Here is a 19,226-nt window from a genome sequence, read left to right as displayed (position 1 = left end):
AGGGTATGGTGTAACCACCAAAATGCATTTTCCCTGTGCCAAGGCACATTCCTTCAGAACCGCCATTTGGACAGCTGTCTGAACTTTTCTCGACAGTTGAAAACCTCATTTCGGTCGAAGTGTGCAAATGTGATTTATATACGATTGGCACTGTCTCCCCGTCATTGTATGTCAAGTAAGAGAAAACCACTGCACCGGGTACAAATGGTATCACCAGGTTAGTGTGGTTATCACGCGTTAGCAAGTATTTAGATTCAAGCAAATCAGATTGCAAAGAAAGTAATATAGCAGAATGTTCCGGTAACCAGCTGGCTTCTGAAAAAGTAGGTTGTATCAAGGCATAAAGTGGCTAGATACGCTGGGCATATTCGTGAATATAAGTACACCGGAAATTAAAAAATCCCAGCAAAGACTGAAGTTTTTTCAGAGTGGTTGGAGATGGCAACCGTGTGCATTTCTCCAGGAAATGAGGAGGCAGGCCTCGACCCTCATTGTTGAGCTCAAAGCCCATGAAGAGCACCGTATAACATGTGATGTGAGATTTGGCAAAATTAAACTTGTAACCGTAATCTGCAAAATGCAGAATTATGTGGTCAACTCGACACAGATGCCCCCATAATTCGTCGTCAGTGAGATAGATATCATCAACATATGGATACGCATCTGGGTCTTTGCTGTCTAACAAAGAGACAACACGTGCAGCGAATATTCCAGGGTTGTTTTTGTAGCCCATAGGCAAACACCTGTATTTTTTCTGGATTCCACGGTTGTGAATGCGGTTCATTTGCTGCATTTAGGGGACAGATTCTGGCTGTAAAAACTATTTAAAATATCATGTGTCATTTTGTATTTTTTACGAACTAGGCTGTCCACCAAGGGATAACAATGGGTATTTTGGACCGCAAAGGTCCAGCAATGGGAATTCAAATGCCAGTAATCAAAAACTATGCGGTACGACCCATCAGGTTTGGATACAGTAAAAAGTGGATTAATCATTGGCGATATACATGTCTCAATCACTTGTTGATATTCCAACTGAGTGAGAATGTAGGCGACAGGAACTTTAGCTTCCCGTTCAATAGGATATTGGGGTTGTGGTTGAGGCATCGACTGTAATGGAATATCATGTGGCGGTGAATCTTTATCCCCGCCAACCTGATTACAGTACACAGCCGGAGCAAGGGCCAAAGCCCACTCAGCTGCAAAAGCGTCTACATGCTCTTTTGGTACGTAACATGAAAAACTAGGAAGTATCACGTCCTCCCCACGCACCGCGAACCGAACAAAAAGTGGGGGCCAGTCTGCCTCCATTAGCAAAATGTCATAGGAAGCGGTCAGATTCTCCCAAAAAATCCCAGTAATAACACGCTCAATGTCACCCTCTATATGAAAAACTATTTCGTACAGCCGATCCGGGAGAGGCTACTCATGTGTCGGCTGTCTCTACAGTAATGATAAGAATGACCTCAACAACTTCTGCCCCATCACTAACCTACCCTTTCTTGTGAAGATCACAGAAAGATGTGTAGCGAAACAACTCTCTCGTCATGTCAAGGACAATGATCTTCTTGACAATTGTCAGTCCGGCTTCATCCAAAACTGCAGCACTGAAACAGCCCTATTGCAAGTGGTTGATGATGCGCTGAGGATACTCGACTTGGGGGGGTCCTGTCTTCTAATTCTCCTTGACCTTTCTGCAGACTTTGACACTGTTAATCACGACACTCTCCTCAACACTCTGCAACAGAGAATGGGCATGGAGGGCACTGTGCTTACATGGTTTGCTTCCTTCCTCTCTGATAGATCGCAAATGATCAAAATAGTGAACAGTCTTTCATCTCCTTTGGCGGTAGGTCAAGGTGTTCCTCAAGGCTCTATACTTGCACCCACATTGTTCAATCTCTACCTAGAACCACTGGGAAATCTCCTAAGTAAATCCGGGATACACTATCATCTCTACGCAGATGACACTCAAATCTACCTCAAGGTTGCCTCCACTCACGATCGCCATCCTAAGCTCGACTCTCTACTCCATTCAAAACTGGATGTTAACTCATCAACTGATTCTGAATCCCTCCAAAACTGAATTCCTCCTCCTCTCCTCCTCCCCCGGTTCAATCATGGATGGATCAGATGAATCTACTTAACAATAAACCCATCATTGTCGACAGCGCAAAATCCCTTGGTGTCATACTCGACAACAAACTCAATCTAATCCCCCACATCAATTCCATTGCAAAGTTTGCACGATACCAACTGCGCCTTCTTTGGGGAATTTGTCGCTTTTTCCCTGAGCAAGACCTTAAAACACTGGTGCAATCGCTGGTCCTCTCCAGACTAGACTACTGCAATTCTCTTCTTACCTGTCCCCCCTTAAATCGGTCCTCCACTCAGCAGCCCATTTCATTTGTGGGGCCAAAAGAAGAGACCACATCACACCGTTGTTATCCAAATCCAACCTGTCCCCCCTTAAATCGGTCCTCCACTCAGCAGCCCATTTCATTTGTGGGGCCAAAAGAAGCGACCACATCACACCGTTGTTATCCACCCTTCGCTGGCTTCCAATTGAGGCTAGAGCTATCTACAAGACTGCCTGTATCACCCACAAAGCCTTGCACTCCTCCTCTCCTCGCTACCTGTCGAATAAACTGAAACTCTCTGGAGGCTCTAGACCATCTCGTAATGCAGAAAATCTACTGCTTGAACCCCCCACTTTCAAGATGGAAAGATCGATGGCCCAATCCTTTTCAGGCAACGCAGTGAGAATCTGGAACTCACTTCCGCCTCAGCTCCGGACCACCTCCTCCTCTCAGGCCTTCAAAATGGACCTCAAAGTTCTCCTCCTCCAAAGACACCTCCAAATCTAATTCACGCCCTCTCTATCATCTGAAGGAAGACCTCCCATTATTGAAAATTCTATTGTCCATGACTATGGAAGTGCCTTCCCAGTGTGTTCTGGTAGTTTGAGTGTTTACCATTTATTGCAGTATTATCCTTGTACCTGTGTATGGTACCCTTTTGAAACATGCACACGTCACTTTTCTCTTGTAACACACTGTTTGCTACCTCTCACATTTTGTTTGCTTTAGATACATGCACAAGTGCCACCATTGCCTACGTAACGTTTGTTCTTGTGCTGGAGTGTCTGCCATTTATTGCAGTATTATACCTCTACTTGTACTTTGTACGCTTTTGTAACCTGCACACATATCAAACAAATAAACCAACAAACAAAATAAGCTTTATTCGGTTTTTTAGTTTAAAACCATAAAAGCACCAAGAAAAAAAATACATACATGTATAAATAGTTCAGTATTTCATTTACAGTGTAAAAAGGAACCAACTATTAAAACAAACTAAAATCAATTTGACGATTCAGCTGTAAGAAAAAGGAACGTGCAAAATCGAAAAGGGTAGAGGGTTAATAGCACAAGGTTCATGGAATCCCCTTTCACCAAGAATTATGGTTCAATGACATTTGCCTTACGAACGGATGGTATCGGGGGCCGGGATAGAAATCATACAAGTCCCAGATGCAAATGGGGCCATCTCCCTCTTTGGGCTGGGAAAATCGTAGGTAGGGGACAATGTTCCTACTCTTTAATTTAATTAAAATCAGGTCGTCTGGGATGTCTTTGGGCGACGTACCTAGCCACCCCACCCTCCTGACACTCAGGATTCCGCCATCTAGAGCAGATGGCAATAGTCTGTTTTGTTTTAGCCAGAAAATGGCTTTGTTTAGCAGGTCCTGGTGTGTTTCAAATTTGCCCTGACTAGGTGCAGGGACCCCAGAGAGAACAGTCACGTATGGGGCGGCTTCTGGAGGTAAGGTAATCCGATTCCTTCTTTCTAGAGCGGTCCTGGGAACTCTATGGGGTACAGGTACGGAGTTAAAAGTAATGTTCCGGCCTCTTGGATTGGGTGTAGTCATGGGGGGTTCAAAGGTTTGAACTTTCGTGCGTGTCGTGGGCTTGAACTTTTCATTGTTGATGGGGGGAATGAGATGAATGAGTGTAGCAGTTTTTTCAGTTGGAGTATAGTTCTTTAATATTGTTTTTTCGATACTGGTCAAATTGTCCCCCAGATCGTTGATTTTTCTGACCAGGGGTGATAGTGCAGATATTAAAAGTTGCTCAATCTGGGCCAGTAAGGTCAGTTGGAGTGGTGATGCGGGGTCCTGTATTCTGTTCACAGCCTCAATCGGCAATAATATAGGTGGATTGGAGGGAGAAAATGAGGGGCTAGTGCACATTTTGTCGGCATTAGAAGAATTCTCAGTGTCATTATCTTTTTCCTCATCAGCATCACTACCCACTATAGGGGGGGTAGATACGTCCTGGACGTAATTCGTACCACACAAGGCATTCAGCTCCTCCCAGATGGACATGATGAGAGGAAATCAGAGCTGCAACACCAACAATAAACAGTACAGTGTGGGATCAATAAGAAGGTAAAGTAAAACAACTCGGTACCTCCTCCTTCGTAGAAGCTGAGAGGGGTGGCTCGTCCCGGCCTCCTTGTGCCTCTGAGGGCCACAGAGGGCCCGCCCTTTGCCCGGGCTTCGCCCGGCGTCCCGCGGAGCGGAGCAGAGCACAGCACAGTTTTGAGGCGCCTCCTGGCGCACTTGTGACGTCGCGATGCAGCGCCGCCGCTGAGGCTGCCGGGAGATGTAGTCCTGGGGCGGCGGCGCTGTGGGCAGCAAGGAATGACTCCTGGCGGTGGCGGCTGCAGTGGGGGCCTCCTTGCCTCCCCCCTTCTATCAGGTATGTGTGTCCCCCCGCTCCGCCGAGCAGAGCGCAGCTTTGAGGCGCCTCCTGGCGCACTTGTGACGTTGCGATGCAGCGCCGCCACTGAGGCTGCCGGGAGATGTAGTCCCGGGACGGCGGCGCTGTGGGCAGCAAGGAATGACTCCTGGCGGTGGCGGCTGCAGTGGGGGCCTCCTCGCCTCCCCCCTTCTATCAGTGATAGAAGGGGGGAGGCGATATCACTTTTTCCTCCTGTAATGTACCAATTGCTACCTCATGTATTTTGGTTGCTCACTATTGTCACTTTTGATTCATGTAACTTAATGTTTGCTTTTGTAATTTGTTCACTTGTAATTTTCTCCTCATGTATCATTACTGTTCCTATTGTGAAGCGCTCCGACACCTTTGGGTAAAGTCCGCGCTATATAAAATCGCATAAATAAAATAAAACAATAAACTTGCAGACAAGGACGCAGTGCCTCCCGCACTATGGTCACTTCCGCTGCGCTGACTAACAGGCTTATGGCACAAGTCCAATCCAGTAGTCGTGTTCTCACTGTCTGAGGCATATCTCGCTGTTAAAGCAGCAACTTTTTTCTTTTGAAAAGGGGCTTAGTAAAGTGGTTGCTCTCCCTGCTTCCCCTTGCCATCAAACTGACGAGTCTGATCACGTCCCCTTGGAACTTGCAGACTATTGCCACGATCCTGGCGATCCCCACCACCAGCTTGTGAGCTGGATGTGTCCTGTGAAGAATGAGGAGAACTCTGATCAGGGACTTGAAATCTATCAGGAGTCTTAATTTTCGCACGGTCGCGCAAGACATAGGTACGCTCAGAAGATTCATGTGTCGGGGAAATAGCACGGGAACCTTGTTTCGGTTGTTGTTCTTGCCCCTTTTTCTTATTTCTCCAGTTCTTTTTAGAAAAGACTGGCCGCCCATCTGTATCAGATGGGACTGTAGGCTGTGATTTAGCCTGTGTTTGTGATTGAGTAAACGGTTTGTTCCCCAAACTATTGTGATCAATGGTTTTATAAGCCTTTGCAATAATTTTGGATAATTCGCGTGGTTTGTCCATCTCAGAGACTGCTGCCAAGCCGTTAGCGAATTGAAAGCTTACAGCATCTCTCTTGACATTGGCAAGCATCATATTAGCCACCACGTCGAGTACTCCCACCAGACACATTCCCCAATTCCACAGCCACTTCAGCACCGTGTTCATCCTGAACATGCTTTATCACGGAGGGGAGGACAGTCATAGATGGTGTGCCCAAGATATCATATATTCTTGATTATGTTGTCTAAATGGATTTTTTATTTTTGTTAGAATCCAAATATAGAAAATTGCCGGCTGGCTGTCAAGAGATTTACACGAGGGAGGGGAAAGGGACAGATTATTGGGTGTCCATACAGGCCCATGCCAGAAATAGGGGCCGATTATGATAGCGGATAATCCGCATCCTCCGGGCCGGCGGAAGCCACCGCCGGCCCAGAGGATGCGGATTAACCGCTGCGGACTGGGAAAAGACCCCCCTCCAGATTAGGATGGCTGGGGCATCTTTTTTCCGTCCGCCGCTTTTCCGCCGTGTCGCCTTCCGACCGCGGCGGAAAAGTTCTAACATGGCTGGCGGTGTCTATCAGACACCGCCAGCCATATTAGGATGGCGGGGGTCCTATGCCTTTCCACGGCGTTGGCTTACTGCTCCTTGATAGTTTTTGGGTACATGGTGGTGCAGGAATCAGAAGTTGCAGAATTGTATTCAACCCCCAGACACCACATGCAGATGTTGGGGAGATCTAACAAAGGCATCTTCTTTTGAAAGGATTTGAAGCCTGAGACTTTAGGAGATTACATGTGACCTATTATGCCGTTGATTAGACTTTGAGGAATTCGATAAATACAAAAAACTTCTGGGCCTGTCTTGGTAAGGTGTGGAAAAAACACAAACTGATGCAAACACACCATGTAGCACTATATATGCATCCAGTGCCACCGCAATCGGAGTGATTGGAGCCAGAAATGGAGTCCCATTACACCACTTGGCGGCACTGGACAGCTACTGCTGAGGAAAAAGTTTCCAAATCTAGTCTGGCATCCGAAGTTATTCTTAAATTGTGGAACCAGTGTGAAGAAGTAATCATCAGAACAACTAGTTTAATTGATCTTTGTTAAATAATAACACCTGCACACTTTTAGGACCACTAAAAAAAAAACCTGTGAAGAATCCCTTCTACTAAAATGTGCCTGTTTGAAGTGGGTTCTATTGCAGGGGATCGATTCCATACCAAGAGCCTTTATGGTACTAGACATCACAGTACGAGAATGGGAAATGAGGGTCAAGAGAAGATTCTGCATTAATATTAGTAAATGTTTGTTTATGGGATGTGTGCTAAATGCATAAATAGATCAGCGGTGGTCGCCACAAAGAAAAAGGGGTGGGGGTGGGTGCATGGGTGGGGAGCGCTGAGAAAGTTTAATAATAATACAGATGTAAAAAAAGTTAAACTTACCTGCTGCATCACGCCTCTGTGTTGGTTCTTCCTTGTCCTAGCAGACACTGGGACTATGTCACAGACTCCCGGTCCAATCCCTGCGCTGCTCTCCTGCTTCAAGAGCAGCGCGTGGATTGGCTGAAAAGACGCTCGCTTAGGCACAGGGAGTCTGTGCTGTTTCTCTAAGCTGGCCGTTTAATACAGCTGGGTTAGAAAAACCTAAGAGAGGATGTGTGTTTGACCTGTCTGAGACGGCTGGCCAAACACACATGAGCACTTAGAGAGTGCACATAGCACTCCTCCTCTGCTCTCCCGGCCCCGGCCCCACCCATCCCTGCACATGCTGGCTGAGCCAGCTGCTTACAAATAAAACGATAATGAAATATTGTTTTCTTTTTTAACCGCTGGCTCTGAGCCAGTGGGGTGACGCGACTCTGCCATTGCGGAGGAGCTGGCACTGGAATAAATTCCTAATATTAGTGGTGGAGGCAAAACCAAAAGGCAGAAAAATGCCTCTGGAAACACTGGTAAATTTGGAAACAACACTGGATTTATTTTTAAGCAATAAGAGGGAATCTTTATTTTCTCTGATGACTAGGTTCAATCAGTGCTTAATATGAGCCGGTGGTTTCAAGTGCTCAGCATCTGGCACTTTATCAACACTGGAGCATCAGTTAAGAAAAGATTCATTTACGGGAAAATTAAGTGGTGATTTGCCCAGAATCACAGGATGTGGAGCTGACACCCAGACCCGAGCCTAGTCCACCAGCTGTAATGTAATGTAAAAGACATTTCTATAGCGCTACTTTCACTCCAGGGAGTATCTTGGCGCTCACCCAACCCAGATGGAAGGGTTGGAGGGAAAAAGAATGACTTGCACATCACGCCACAAACTACACCAACGCCCTACATGCTGCATCGGACAACGAGAAGACCCAAGCTTTTAGTGCCTTCCTGAAATGGGCTTCTTGGGACAGTGCTCGCAGAAAAGGCGGGAACTCCGGCCATTACGCCACATCTTCTCCCCACTTTCATGGTTAGTAGTTGGTTCTGTTTTAGGCAGCACTAACAGGAGAAATGAGCTGGTGCAAGCTGCCTCCTGACGAGAGCCCAGGCACTTATTATGTTTTTTTTTACTAATTAACCACTGGGTTCAATCACATTGCTCTAAGGAATCCTACCTCTGAGCCAGCACACAGTATATATGTACCACGCTATCACTTGAGTAAAATGATGTGAAAATGTCATTCACGGGCCAGAGCTGAGAGTCCAGAAGATATTTCCAGAAAACATTAGCAGATCAATTGGCATGCTCTTTTAAGTAAATGCTTTCTCACATTCTCGTCCACGCTTATTGCAGATATAACCGACTAACCTCCTTCCGCAGCGGGTCCATCAAAGCCACAACTGATGGGTGTTTATTAATTAAGTCCACGTACATATCAACCATCTCGTCGGGGCTCTTACTTACTCCGCTCAGCACTTCGTATTTTCCTTTACTCTAAAAAAGAGGAAATTATTAAAATGTATTTGAATGCGGCACTAGCGCCCAAAGCGTTCCTTAATACTTTTAAATGCCTAAAGCGATAAATTATGCGTAGATGACGCAAAGTGGAAAAAAACACACTTTCAATTAGAGAAAAACATTAAAAGATAGCTACTTACATAGTCCATTAATTCGTGAGCTGCACAATTTATTGCTAGATGCAGATTCTGTCCTAATTCCAGTCCAAGCGTCTTGCAGGCCTCTTGAATTAAGTCCAGGGGCTGCTCGAGTCGATCACAGGCAATGACGACACATCCGAGAGGTGACACTCTCTTAACGACATGCTGTGGGGAGATGTGTGCGAGAGGTCAGTCTGGGAGGGAAGGCATCTCGGGGTACAGCACAGATCGCGTGCCTTCAGCCTTTAACGCGTGCTGCCTCTCAGACCCCGCGCTCACCTCAATTCACCTGTTCGAAAATATCAACTAAATATAGGGCCAGATGTATCAAAGGGCTAGATGCATCATTGTAAGGTATTGCGATTCCTTATTTGTGATTTTTAGGGAATCGCAAATAAGGAATCGCAAAATGGTATGCATGATTTTATTCGCATAATATTTGCGATTCGGTAAAAATCGCAATTTTTACCGAATCGCAAATATTATGCGAATTCCTAATTGTGATTTTGCAAATCCCATGAATGGGAAGGCATTCACATTTTGCGAATTTCAAATTGCGATTTGCAAAATGTGAATGCAATTTCAAGGGTGCAGGGGGGGTTCAAAAAACCCCTCCCTGCACCCCTGAAATTGAACTGTAATTGCAATTTACACACACACATGACCCAAGGACATGTGTGTGTGTAAATGAAAACTTTCAAATATGCAACTAGTGCATGTTTGAAAGTTTTCGGTAAATTAGGATGAAGTTCAACTTCATGCTAATTTACACCTTCCAAATTGCGAATTCGCAATTCCAAAGTAATCATGCATTGCATTTAAGAAATCGCAAAATTGCGATTTCTTAAATGCAATCGCAATTTAAGAAATCGCAATGAAATTGCAATTTCTTAAATTGCGAAAACGGCAAAATGCTTCATGCATCCCAAAAACGGGATTTGCATTCGCAAACGGCCGAAATTTGCGATTCGCACCGTTTGCGAATGCAAAAACCCTTGATGCATCTAGCCCAAAGGGTTTTGCCCATTCTGTGTCTATGGGAAAATCTGTTGATACATATGGCCCATAAACTCTTACAGGAGAGCATTTAGCAAACAATTTAAAGCTAAAAAGTGGACTCCTGACTTTTAAAAGGACAGACCTGCAGGTGCAAACCTTCGGTTATATAGCACGACTGGCATTTGGGACTTTTAGAAGTCTGGCTTCTTCTGTATTTGACAACAGAGGAAATGGTTTCCTAACAGGAACACATTATGGAACTACCACATCAGGTCAGGGCCTCTGGGTAACTAACCTAGAGCCAGGTGTACAAATGGTTTTAGCGTTCGCAACGGGTTCCCAAACATGAAAACCCTTTTACTTGGGTATTACACAGTTAGCGATTCCGGAAACGTTTTTCCGAATTCCTAAATGTGTTTAGAAATGGATACCGATTCTGTATCTGGAATCTGAAAGGGACGTGATGTAGGCGTTTCTCCCAAATACAAGAATTGTAATCATATATATCAACATTTTGCGACCGTAATCCGGTTCGAAAACATTATTATACTGGCAACCCAAGTTTGAATGATAATCATTCGCGAAACGGAAGTGTCCTGGGACCCCTTCCCCATTGTGAATGTAGATTTGTGCAGGTCCCCGGGACCACTGTATCCTCCTGTTCAATCAAAAAAGAAAAAAGAAACTTTTCATTTTAAACATACGGCCAGATTCATCAACATAAAATCGGCTCGCAAAGGGCCAGATTCTGAGAATCTGGCCCTTTGCAAGCGCAATTTTTGCATTTGGGATTCATCATCCCAAACGCAAAAATCGCTATTATAGAATTCGCAATTTTGCGAGGAATTGCATTTAAGGAATCTCTATTTGAGATTCCTTAAATGCAATTCATGAAACATTTAAAAATTGCGAATTCGCAATTTTGGGCCGCTATTTACCGCGAAGTCAAAGCTCGTGGTAAATATCGAAAATTTAGAAAAATGCACTTAAGTGCATTTTTCTAAGTTCTATATTACACACACACATGTCCTTGGGACATGTGTGTGCGTAACACCAGCGTCCAATTTAATTTCGGGGGTGCACCCCTGCACCCTTGAAATCGCAAACTCAAAATGCGAATAGCTAATAGCGATTCACACATTGATATGTCTTCCCATTCATTCCTGTGGGCCTTTAGGCCCATAGGAATGAATGGGGAATTATTCCTTATTTGCGATTAGCAATTACCTAATCGCAAATAAGGAAGCTGTAGGAATCGCAAAATAAATAGCGATTTCTACATGAATCCCATTTTGCAAGTCTGTAATAGCGATTCCTTAATAATCGCTATTACAGACTCGCAAAACGGGACTTTGATTAATCTAGGGGATAGTTCGATTTTTTAAGGATAACAGGCTGAATTACAAAAAAACATTTGGGTAGACGTATCAACATACCCCTTTGCGATTTCTAAATAGCGATTTTTAAGGAATCGCTATTTAGAAATCGCAAAATGGGATGTATGTAAAAAAATCGCTATATTTTAGCGATTTCTTAATCTTCCTTATTTGCGAATTCACAATTTGCTAATTCGCAAATAAGGAATAATTTCCCATTCATTCCTATGGGCCAGGAGGCCCATAGGAATGATTGTGAAATCAATCTCAATTTGCGATTCGCAATTTGCTAATCGTAAATTGAGAATAATTTTAAGGGTGCAGGGGTGTCTCAAGGACACCCTGCTGCACCGCTGAAATGTACATGTGTGTGCATATGGCGCACATACATGCCCCACCTTCAAAAATGCCAAATTGTGCATTTTTAATAGAATTCGCAAATTAACATCAACTACAAGTTGGTGGTAATTTGCGATTTCTTAACCAAAATTTGCAATTGAAAAATGCTACATACTAACACCCACATGCATCATTGTTACATTTTGCGATTTCTTAATTGCGAAAATTAAGAAATCGCAATTAAGATATTGAAAATGCTATGTATTAAAAAAAACGCAATATTTTTTGCGATTCCTTAATTTTCCTTAATTGCGATTCACAATTTGCGAATCGCAATTAAGGATTCACTTCCAATTGATTCCTATGGGCCTAGAGGCCCATAGGAATGAATGGGAAGCCATTCTCATTTTGCGATTCGCAATTAAGGAATCGCAAAATGAGAATGCTATTTCAAGGGTGAAGGGGGGGGTCCAAAGGACCCCCCCCTGCACCCCTGAAATTTAACTTTAAGAACATTTTTTACACACACGCCCCAAGGGCATGTGTGTGTGTGTAAAATGAAACTTTCAAAAATGCACTTTTGTGCATTTTTGAAAGTTTCAGAAAATTACCATGAAGTTCAACTTCATGGTAATTTACCTCTTCCTATTTGCGAATTCGCAAAAAAAAAATATTCATGCATTGCATTTAAGAAATCACAAATTGCGATTTCTTAAATGCAATCGCAATTTAAGAGATCGGAACATAATTGCGATTCCTTAAATTGCGAAAAAATAAAAAAACATGATGCATCCCAAAAAAGGAAATTGCATTTGCAAACGGCCGAATTTTGCGATTCCCACCGTTTGCGAATGCAATTTACCTTGATGCATGTGGGCAATAGCATTTAAGGAATCGCAAAATTGCGATTCCTTAAATGCTATGGCAAAATAAGGAATCGCAAATTTTTGCAATTCCTTAATTTGAGATTTTTGATGCATGCCAAAACATGCAAATAGACCGTTTGCGATTCGCAAAGGCCGAAATTCTGCGAATTTCGGCCTTTGGGATTCGCAAACGGCTTGATACATCTAGGCCCTGCTTTATTACAAAGTAATTGCAAACATGGTAGCCTGCTGGTCCCATTTAAGTTTAAGTTTCATTTTAGAAGAGTAGCCAGTAATCAATGCGACCACTGCCTGTTCTCAAACATATTTTGTTAAACATCCTCAAAGGTCCCATGGACCTCTTCCTATTTACAAATGGTTACCACTACCTTTAAGTAGCTGGTAAAACATTCATATTTTGCAACCGTAATTCGGTTGGAAAACATTAATAAAATAAATACCAGTGCGTTTTGGTATTTGGAAGGGATGCACTAAACACGCCCCTTCAAAATGCTGAATTGTAAAAACGAATTGCGATTCATTAACAAGTTCCCCATTCATGCCACCACTCACTTCACTCCACACTAGCACAGTGCGACTCTGCCCTACAACAGTGAGCGGTCAGTGCTGGTCATTTGAGCTCGCAAGGAGTGGTGGCATTCCGGCCAAGCGGGTGACCGGAAGCGGTAGTACTACAGGTGCATCAAGGTAAATGTGGCCCTCCTAGTGAGAAGAAGCTGTTGTGAGCCTTGGTCGACCATGAAGGATGGAGAAGTGAAGGAAGGGAAACACAATGGGCACTTATACAAGTGATGAAGGTCAATGTGGCCTCATCTAGAATAGTCCAGCAACAGCTTATCTTAGGTTATAAGAGGTATATGGTTTGTGTGCTAGCATAAATGCCACAAGCTACGCCACAGGTGAGATTTAATAAACCCTGTGCAGTGTAACATATCTGTCAGTGGTGGAAAAACTAGGAGAAATGGGGAGTAGGCCTTGCCCTGAAACACACTGCAATAGTTTTGTTTTCTCTATCTTTCGAAACGTCCACGTGACTCTCTTCCAGCCACCAACAGCAAGGCAGGCATTTCTTTAACCTTGCATCGGTGACAGATGCAGAACTATCCTGAACAGATGATGTCATTTTGTTCTGAGGTGGTAGGGTAGAACATAGCTGGGAAGGACCCTTTTGCCAATTACTGAAACATTTGATGAAATGATGTAGTGAGAACTGATCAGCATCTTGAACTAGATCGTTTCTCTGGTGGAAGCCAGTGTAGATAGGCCAGCACTTAATAAAGGTTATCTGCAGGCTTCATTTGGGCAGGTGTGCCTTTCAGAACTGTGCCTTTCCTGCTTTTTAATGCTCACTAAGGCGCTGCCCATGTTGTTCAATCCATAAATGGTTGGTCTGGTGAAGAAGAGGAGACTTGGTAATTGGCACGAACGTGTGGGAGAAACTCGATGAGATATTTTCAAGTTGACAACATCGAGCCAAAGCCAAGAAAACAATGTTACAGGTTAGAAATAACTACTTTTACCCATTTACCTTTTACAGATTTTCCGAAGGCCAAAAATAACGTACCAAGACCGTACCTAATTACATAATTTAATACAAAAGTGACTAATGTGGTTTCATTGCACTATGGTAGGCCTGGTATAATTGTTTTCCTGCACCAATTTGACTAAAAACTAGGGCTGGGCGGAGTGCCACTCCGCAAAATTTTGGGAAAAAAAAATTGGTGGAAAACGGCGGCGCGTCCTGGGGGTCCGTGTGCCCTGGACAGGGGTCCCTTGTGCCTGGGCAGACTCCCTGATCTCCCCGGCCTGGTTGGAGCTTGGGAGCCCTGCAGCCCCGGAGCCCTGCAGCCCGAGCCCTGCAGTCCCCGAGCCCCCGAGCCCCCGAGCCCTGGAGCCCTGGAGCCCCGGAGCCCCAGAGCCGTGGAGCCCCGGAGCCCCGGAGCCCTGCAGCCCTGCAGCCCTGCAGCCCCGGAGTCCTGCAGTCCCAGAGCCCCGGAGCCCCCAAGCCCTGCAAGGGCAGGCTGGAGCCCTCCCGCAGAGGCTCGGGGCCGGCAGATTGGCGTCATTTCGGTCCCGGCCATCTGGTCGCGCCTCTCGCCTCGGCTATCTGGTCGCCCGCAATGCTTTCCTATGGAGCGACCAGATGGCCGGACTTCCCTGGAAGTCCCGATGAGGTGCCATTCGCCTCCCGGATCCCAGAGAGGGCTCCAGGAGGTCGGGCACGTTTGCGCCCTGGGTCCCCTCTGTCACCTCGAGTGCACGGATTACAAGAAATAGGGGTAATTTTCCTCCGGATTACTAGGGGCAGGGTACGCCCGGACACCCCTCCAAGGCTGGTGGTTCTCTGCCAGGGGGACCAGATGGGCTATGCCTGGGTAACACCTCCCAGGCATCCGGGGCTCTCTTCTCCGGGCCACAGAGGGGCAAAGTACCCGGGACGGGCTCCATGGGTCCTGGGCCCTGGAGCCCCGGAGCCCTGCTGCCCTGGAGCCCCCGAGCCCTGAAGCCCAGCAGCCCCGGAGCCCTGGAGCCCTGGAGCCCCGGAGCCCCGGAGCCCTGCAGCCCCCGAGCCGTGGAGCCCTGCAGTCCCCGAGCCCCTGCAGCCCCAGAGCCCCTGAGGCCCCTGAGGCCCGGGGGGCCCGGAGCCCCGAGGCCCCGAGGCCCCGAGGCCCCGGAGCCCCAGAGCCCTGCAGCTCCTGAGCCCTACAGGCCCGGGGCAGGCAGATTGGGCGTCATTTCGGTCCCGGCCATCTGGTCGCCCCTCTCGCCTCGGCAATCTGGTCGCCCGCAATGCTTTCCTATGGGGGTGACTAGATGGCCGGACTTCCCTGGAAGTCCCGATGAGGTGCCATTCGCCTCCCGGACCCTAGCAAGGGCTCCAGGAGGTCGGGCACGTTTGCGCCCTGGGTCCCCTCTGTCACCTCGCGTGCACGGATTACAAGAAATGGGGGTAATTTTCCTCCGGATTACTAGGGGCAGGGTACGCCCGGACACCCCTCCAGGGCTGGTGGTTCTCTGCCAGGGGGACCAGATGGGCTATGCCTGGGTAACACCTCCCAGGCATCCGGGGCTCCCTTCCCCGGGCCACAGAGGGGCAAAGTACCCGGGACGGGCTCCATGGGTCCCGGGCCCTGGAGCCCCGGAGCCCTGCTGCCCTGGAGCCCCTGAGGCCTGAAGCCCAGCAGCCCCGGAGCCCTGGAGCCCTGGAGCCCTGGAGCCCCGGAGCCCCGGAGCCCTGCAGACCCCGAGCCGTGGAGCCCTGCAGTCCCCGAGCCCCTGCAGCCCCAGAGCCCATGAGGCCCGGAGGCCCGGAGCCCCGAGGCCCCGGAGCCCCCGGAGCCCCAGAGCCCTGCAGCTCCTGAGCCCTACAGGCCCGGGGCAGGCAGATTGGGCGTCATTTCGGTCCCGGCCATCTGGTCGCCCCTCTCGCCTCGGCCATCTGGTCGCCCGCAATGCTTTCCTATGGCGGCGACTAGATGGCCGGACTTCCCTGGAAGTCCCGATGGGGTGCCATTCGCCTCCCGGACCCTAGCAAGGGCTCCAGGAGGTCGGGCATGTTTGCGCCCTGGGTCCCCTCTGTCACCTCGCGTGCACGGATTACAAGAAATGGGGGTAATTTTCCTCCGGATTACTAGGGGCAGGGTATGCCCGGACACCCCTCCAGGGCTGGTGGTTCTCTGCCAGGGGGACCAGATGGGCTATGCCTGGGTAACACCTCCCAGGCATCCGGGGCTCCCTTCCCCGGGCCACGGAGGGGCAAAGTACCCGGGACGGGCTCCATGGGTCCCGGGCCCTGGAGCCCCGGAGCCCTGCTGCCCTGGAGCCCCTGAGGCCTGAAGCCCAGCAGCCCCGGAGCCCTGGAGCCCCGGAGCCCCGGAGCCCTGCAGACCCCGAGCCGTGGAGCCCTGCAGTCCCCGAGCCCCTGCAGCCCCAGAGCCCCTGAGGCCCGGAGGCCCGGAGCCCCGAGGCCCCGAGGCCCCGAGGCCCCGAGGCCCCGGAGCCCCAGAGCCCTGCAGCTCCTGAGCCCTACAGGCCCGGGGCAGGCAGATTGGGCGTCATTTCGGTCCCGGCCATCTGGTCGCCCCTCTCGCCTCGGCCATCTGGTCGCCCGCAATGCTTTCCTATGGCGGCGACTAGATGGCCGGACTTCCCTGGAAGTCCCGATGAGGTGCCATTCGCCTCCCGGACCCCAGCAAGGGCTCCAGGAGGTCGGGCACGTTTGCGCCCTGGGTCCCCTCTGTCACCTCGCGTGCACGGATTACAAGAAAGGAGGGTAATTTTCCTCCGGATTACTAGGGGCAAGAGTGTGCCCAGACACCTTCCCCGGGACCGGATGGGATGTGCCCCGGGCAAAACCTCCCAGGCGTCCGTGGCTCCCTCCTCCGGCCGGCGTTGGGAAGAGCCCGGGACGGGCTCCATGGGTCATGTGCCCTGCAAACCCGGAGCCCTGCTGCCCAGCAGCCCTGGAGCCCAGCAGCCCCGGAGCCCTGCAGCCCTGCAGCCCCGAAGCCCCGGAGCCCCGGAGCCCCGGAGCCCCGGAGCCCTGGAGCCCCGGAGCCCTGGAGCCCTGGAGCCCTGGAGCCCTGGAGCCCTGGAGCCCCGCAGCCGTGGAGCCCTGCAGTCCCCGAGCCCTGCAGTCCCGCAGCTCCTGAGCCCTACAGTCCCGGGGCAGGCAGATTGGTGTCAGTTCGGTCCCGGCCATCTGGTCGCCCCTCTCGCCTCGGCCATCTGGTCGCCCGCAATGCTTTCCTATGGTGTGACCAGATGGCCGGACTTCCCTGGAAGTCCCGATGGGGTGCCATTCGCCTCCCGGACCCCAGCGAGGGCTCCAGGAGGTCGGGCATGTTTGCGCCCTGGGTCCCCTCTGTCACCTTGTGTGCTCAGATTACAAGAAATGGGGGTAATTTTCCTCCGGATTGGTAGGGACAAGGTATTCTGGCACCCCCCTCGGCCTAGCGGTCCTCAGCCGGCAGCTGGACATGCCAGGATGCCGCCCCAGCCCCGGATCCGTCCCTGGGCCTGCCGCGTGGCAGGAAGCCCTGGATGGGGTCCAGGGGCCCGGCCGGGCCCCGGGTCGGGTGCCACGGCCCTGGGCCCGGTCCCCCGGCCTGCCGCACTGCCAAAGGACCAGAACGGGGTTTCCTTCGAGCCCGGGGAGCCTCCCCTCGCTCGGCTGAGTTCAGCAGCTCCGGCCGGGGCCCCTGGGGGCCCGGGGAGGGCGGCCTCCCCATCCCGGGCTCTGTCCTTGGTCCTGCTGCGTGGCAGGGTGCCCGGGACGGGGTCTGGAGGGCCCGGGGAGGCTTCCCCTGTGCCTCCGGGCTCGGGAGCCCAGGCCGGGTCCAGGGGCCCGGCGGGGCCCCCGGGTCGGGTGCTACGGCCCTGGGCCCTGTCCCTCGGCCTGCCGCACTGCCAAAGGCCTGAAACGGGGCTCCGTTGTGCCCGGGAAGCCTCCCCTTGCCGGGTTGAGTTCAGGAGCTTCGGCCGGGGCCCCCGAGGGCCCGGGGAGGGCGGCCTCCCCATCCCGGGCTCTGTCCTTGGTCCTGCTGCGTGGCAGGGTGCCCGGGACGGGGTCGGGAGCGCCCGGGGAGGCTTTCCCTGCGCCTCCGGGCCCGGGAGCCCCGGCTGGGTCCAGGGGCCCGGCCGGGCCCCGGGTTGTGTGCTACGGCCCTGGGCGCCGTCCACCGACATGCCACACTGCCAAAGCCCCGGGACGGGGCTCCGTTGTGCCCGGGAAGCCTCCCCTCGCTCGGCTGAGTTCAGCAGCTCCGGCCGGGGCCCCTGAGGGCCCGAGGAGGGCGGCCTCCCCATCCCGGGCTCTGTCCTTAGTCCTGCTGCGTGGCAGGGTGCCCGGGACGGGGTCCGAAAGGGCCCGGGATGGTGTCCCCTGCGTCTCCGTGCATCGGAGCCCAGGCTGGGTCTAGGGGCCCGTCCGGGCCCCGGGTCGGGTGCCACGGCCCTGGGCCTCCGGTCCCCACCTTGCCGTTCCCCGGCGCCAGCTCACTTTTCCGTCCGGGCACAGAGTGACACCGGCTGGCTTGACTTTCGTGCCCGGCCATCTGGTCTCTGGGATCCCCTCGGCCATCTGGTCTCCGGGATCCCCTCGGCCATCTGGTCTCCAGGATCGCCTCGGCCATCTGGTCTCCAGGATCGCCTCGGCCATCTGGTCTCCGGCAATGCTTTCCTATGGGGGCGACCAGATGGCCGAACTTCCCTGGAAGTCCCGATGAGGTGCCATTTGCCTCCCGGATCCCAGCGAGGGCTCCAGGAGGTCGGGCACTTTCGCGCCTTAGGTCCCCTCTGTCACCTCAAGTGCACGGATTACAAGAAAGGGGGGTAATTTTCCTCCGGATTAGTAGGGAGAGGGTCAGACAGACCTCCGTGTGGTCTTGCGATTCTGAATCAGGGGAAGGCAGGACCCGGGCATGCCCGCCGGGGCCCCCAGGGGCCTGGGTACGTACCTGCCGCTCAGCCCCCTTGCCGATGGGCCTTTTCCTCCGAGTTTGCTCAGGCAGGCCTCCGCGAGGTCTGGCCATGCTGAGACGGGGCCAGGCAGCACCCGGGCCCGCCTGCCGGGGCCCCCAGGGGCCCGGGAACGCACCTGCCTCTCAGCCCCTTCCCGATGGTTCCTTTTCTCCGAGTTTTTTTCTACAGTCCGACCTCCGATAGGTCCGGCGGTTCTGAATCCGGGGAAGGCAGGACCCGGGCCCGCCCGCCGGGGCCCCC

At 50.8% G+C, this 19,226-nt stretch overlaps 1 protein-coding gene across 2 annotated transcripts in view; it reads right to left on the bottom strand.

The window, feature by feature from the left end:
- ENO4 (enolase 4) overlaps positions 1-19,226 on the bottom strand; it is a 485,281-nt gene that overhangs the window by 228,095 nt on the left and 237,960 nt on the right. For both annotated transcript variants that reach the window (XM_086922915.1, XM_086922916.1), the window contains exons 8-9: positions 8,903-9,067; positions 8,613-8,738 (exon numbers count right to left, since the gene is read on the bottom strand). In XM_086922915.1, coding sequence (XP_086779041.1) covers positions 8,613-8,738; positions 8,903-9,067 — 291 coding nt within the window. The remainder of the gene's footprint in view (positions 1-8,612; positions 8,739-8,902; positions 9,068-19,226) is intronic.

The sequence above is a fragment of the Lissotriton vulgaris genome, chromosome 5 (genome assembly GCF_964263255.1).
Source record: "Lissotriton vulgaris chromosome 5, aLisVul1.2, whole genome shotgun sequence".
NCBI classification, from domain to species: Eukaryota; Metazoa; Chordata; class Amphibia; order Caudata; family Salamandridae; genus Lissotriton; species Lissotriton vulgaris.
This window is presented reverse-complemented; position numbering and strand designations above follow the sequence as displayed.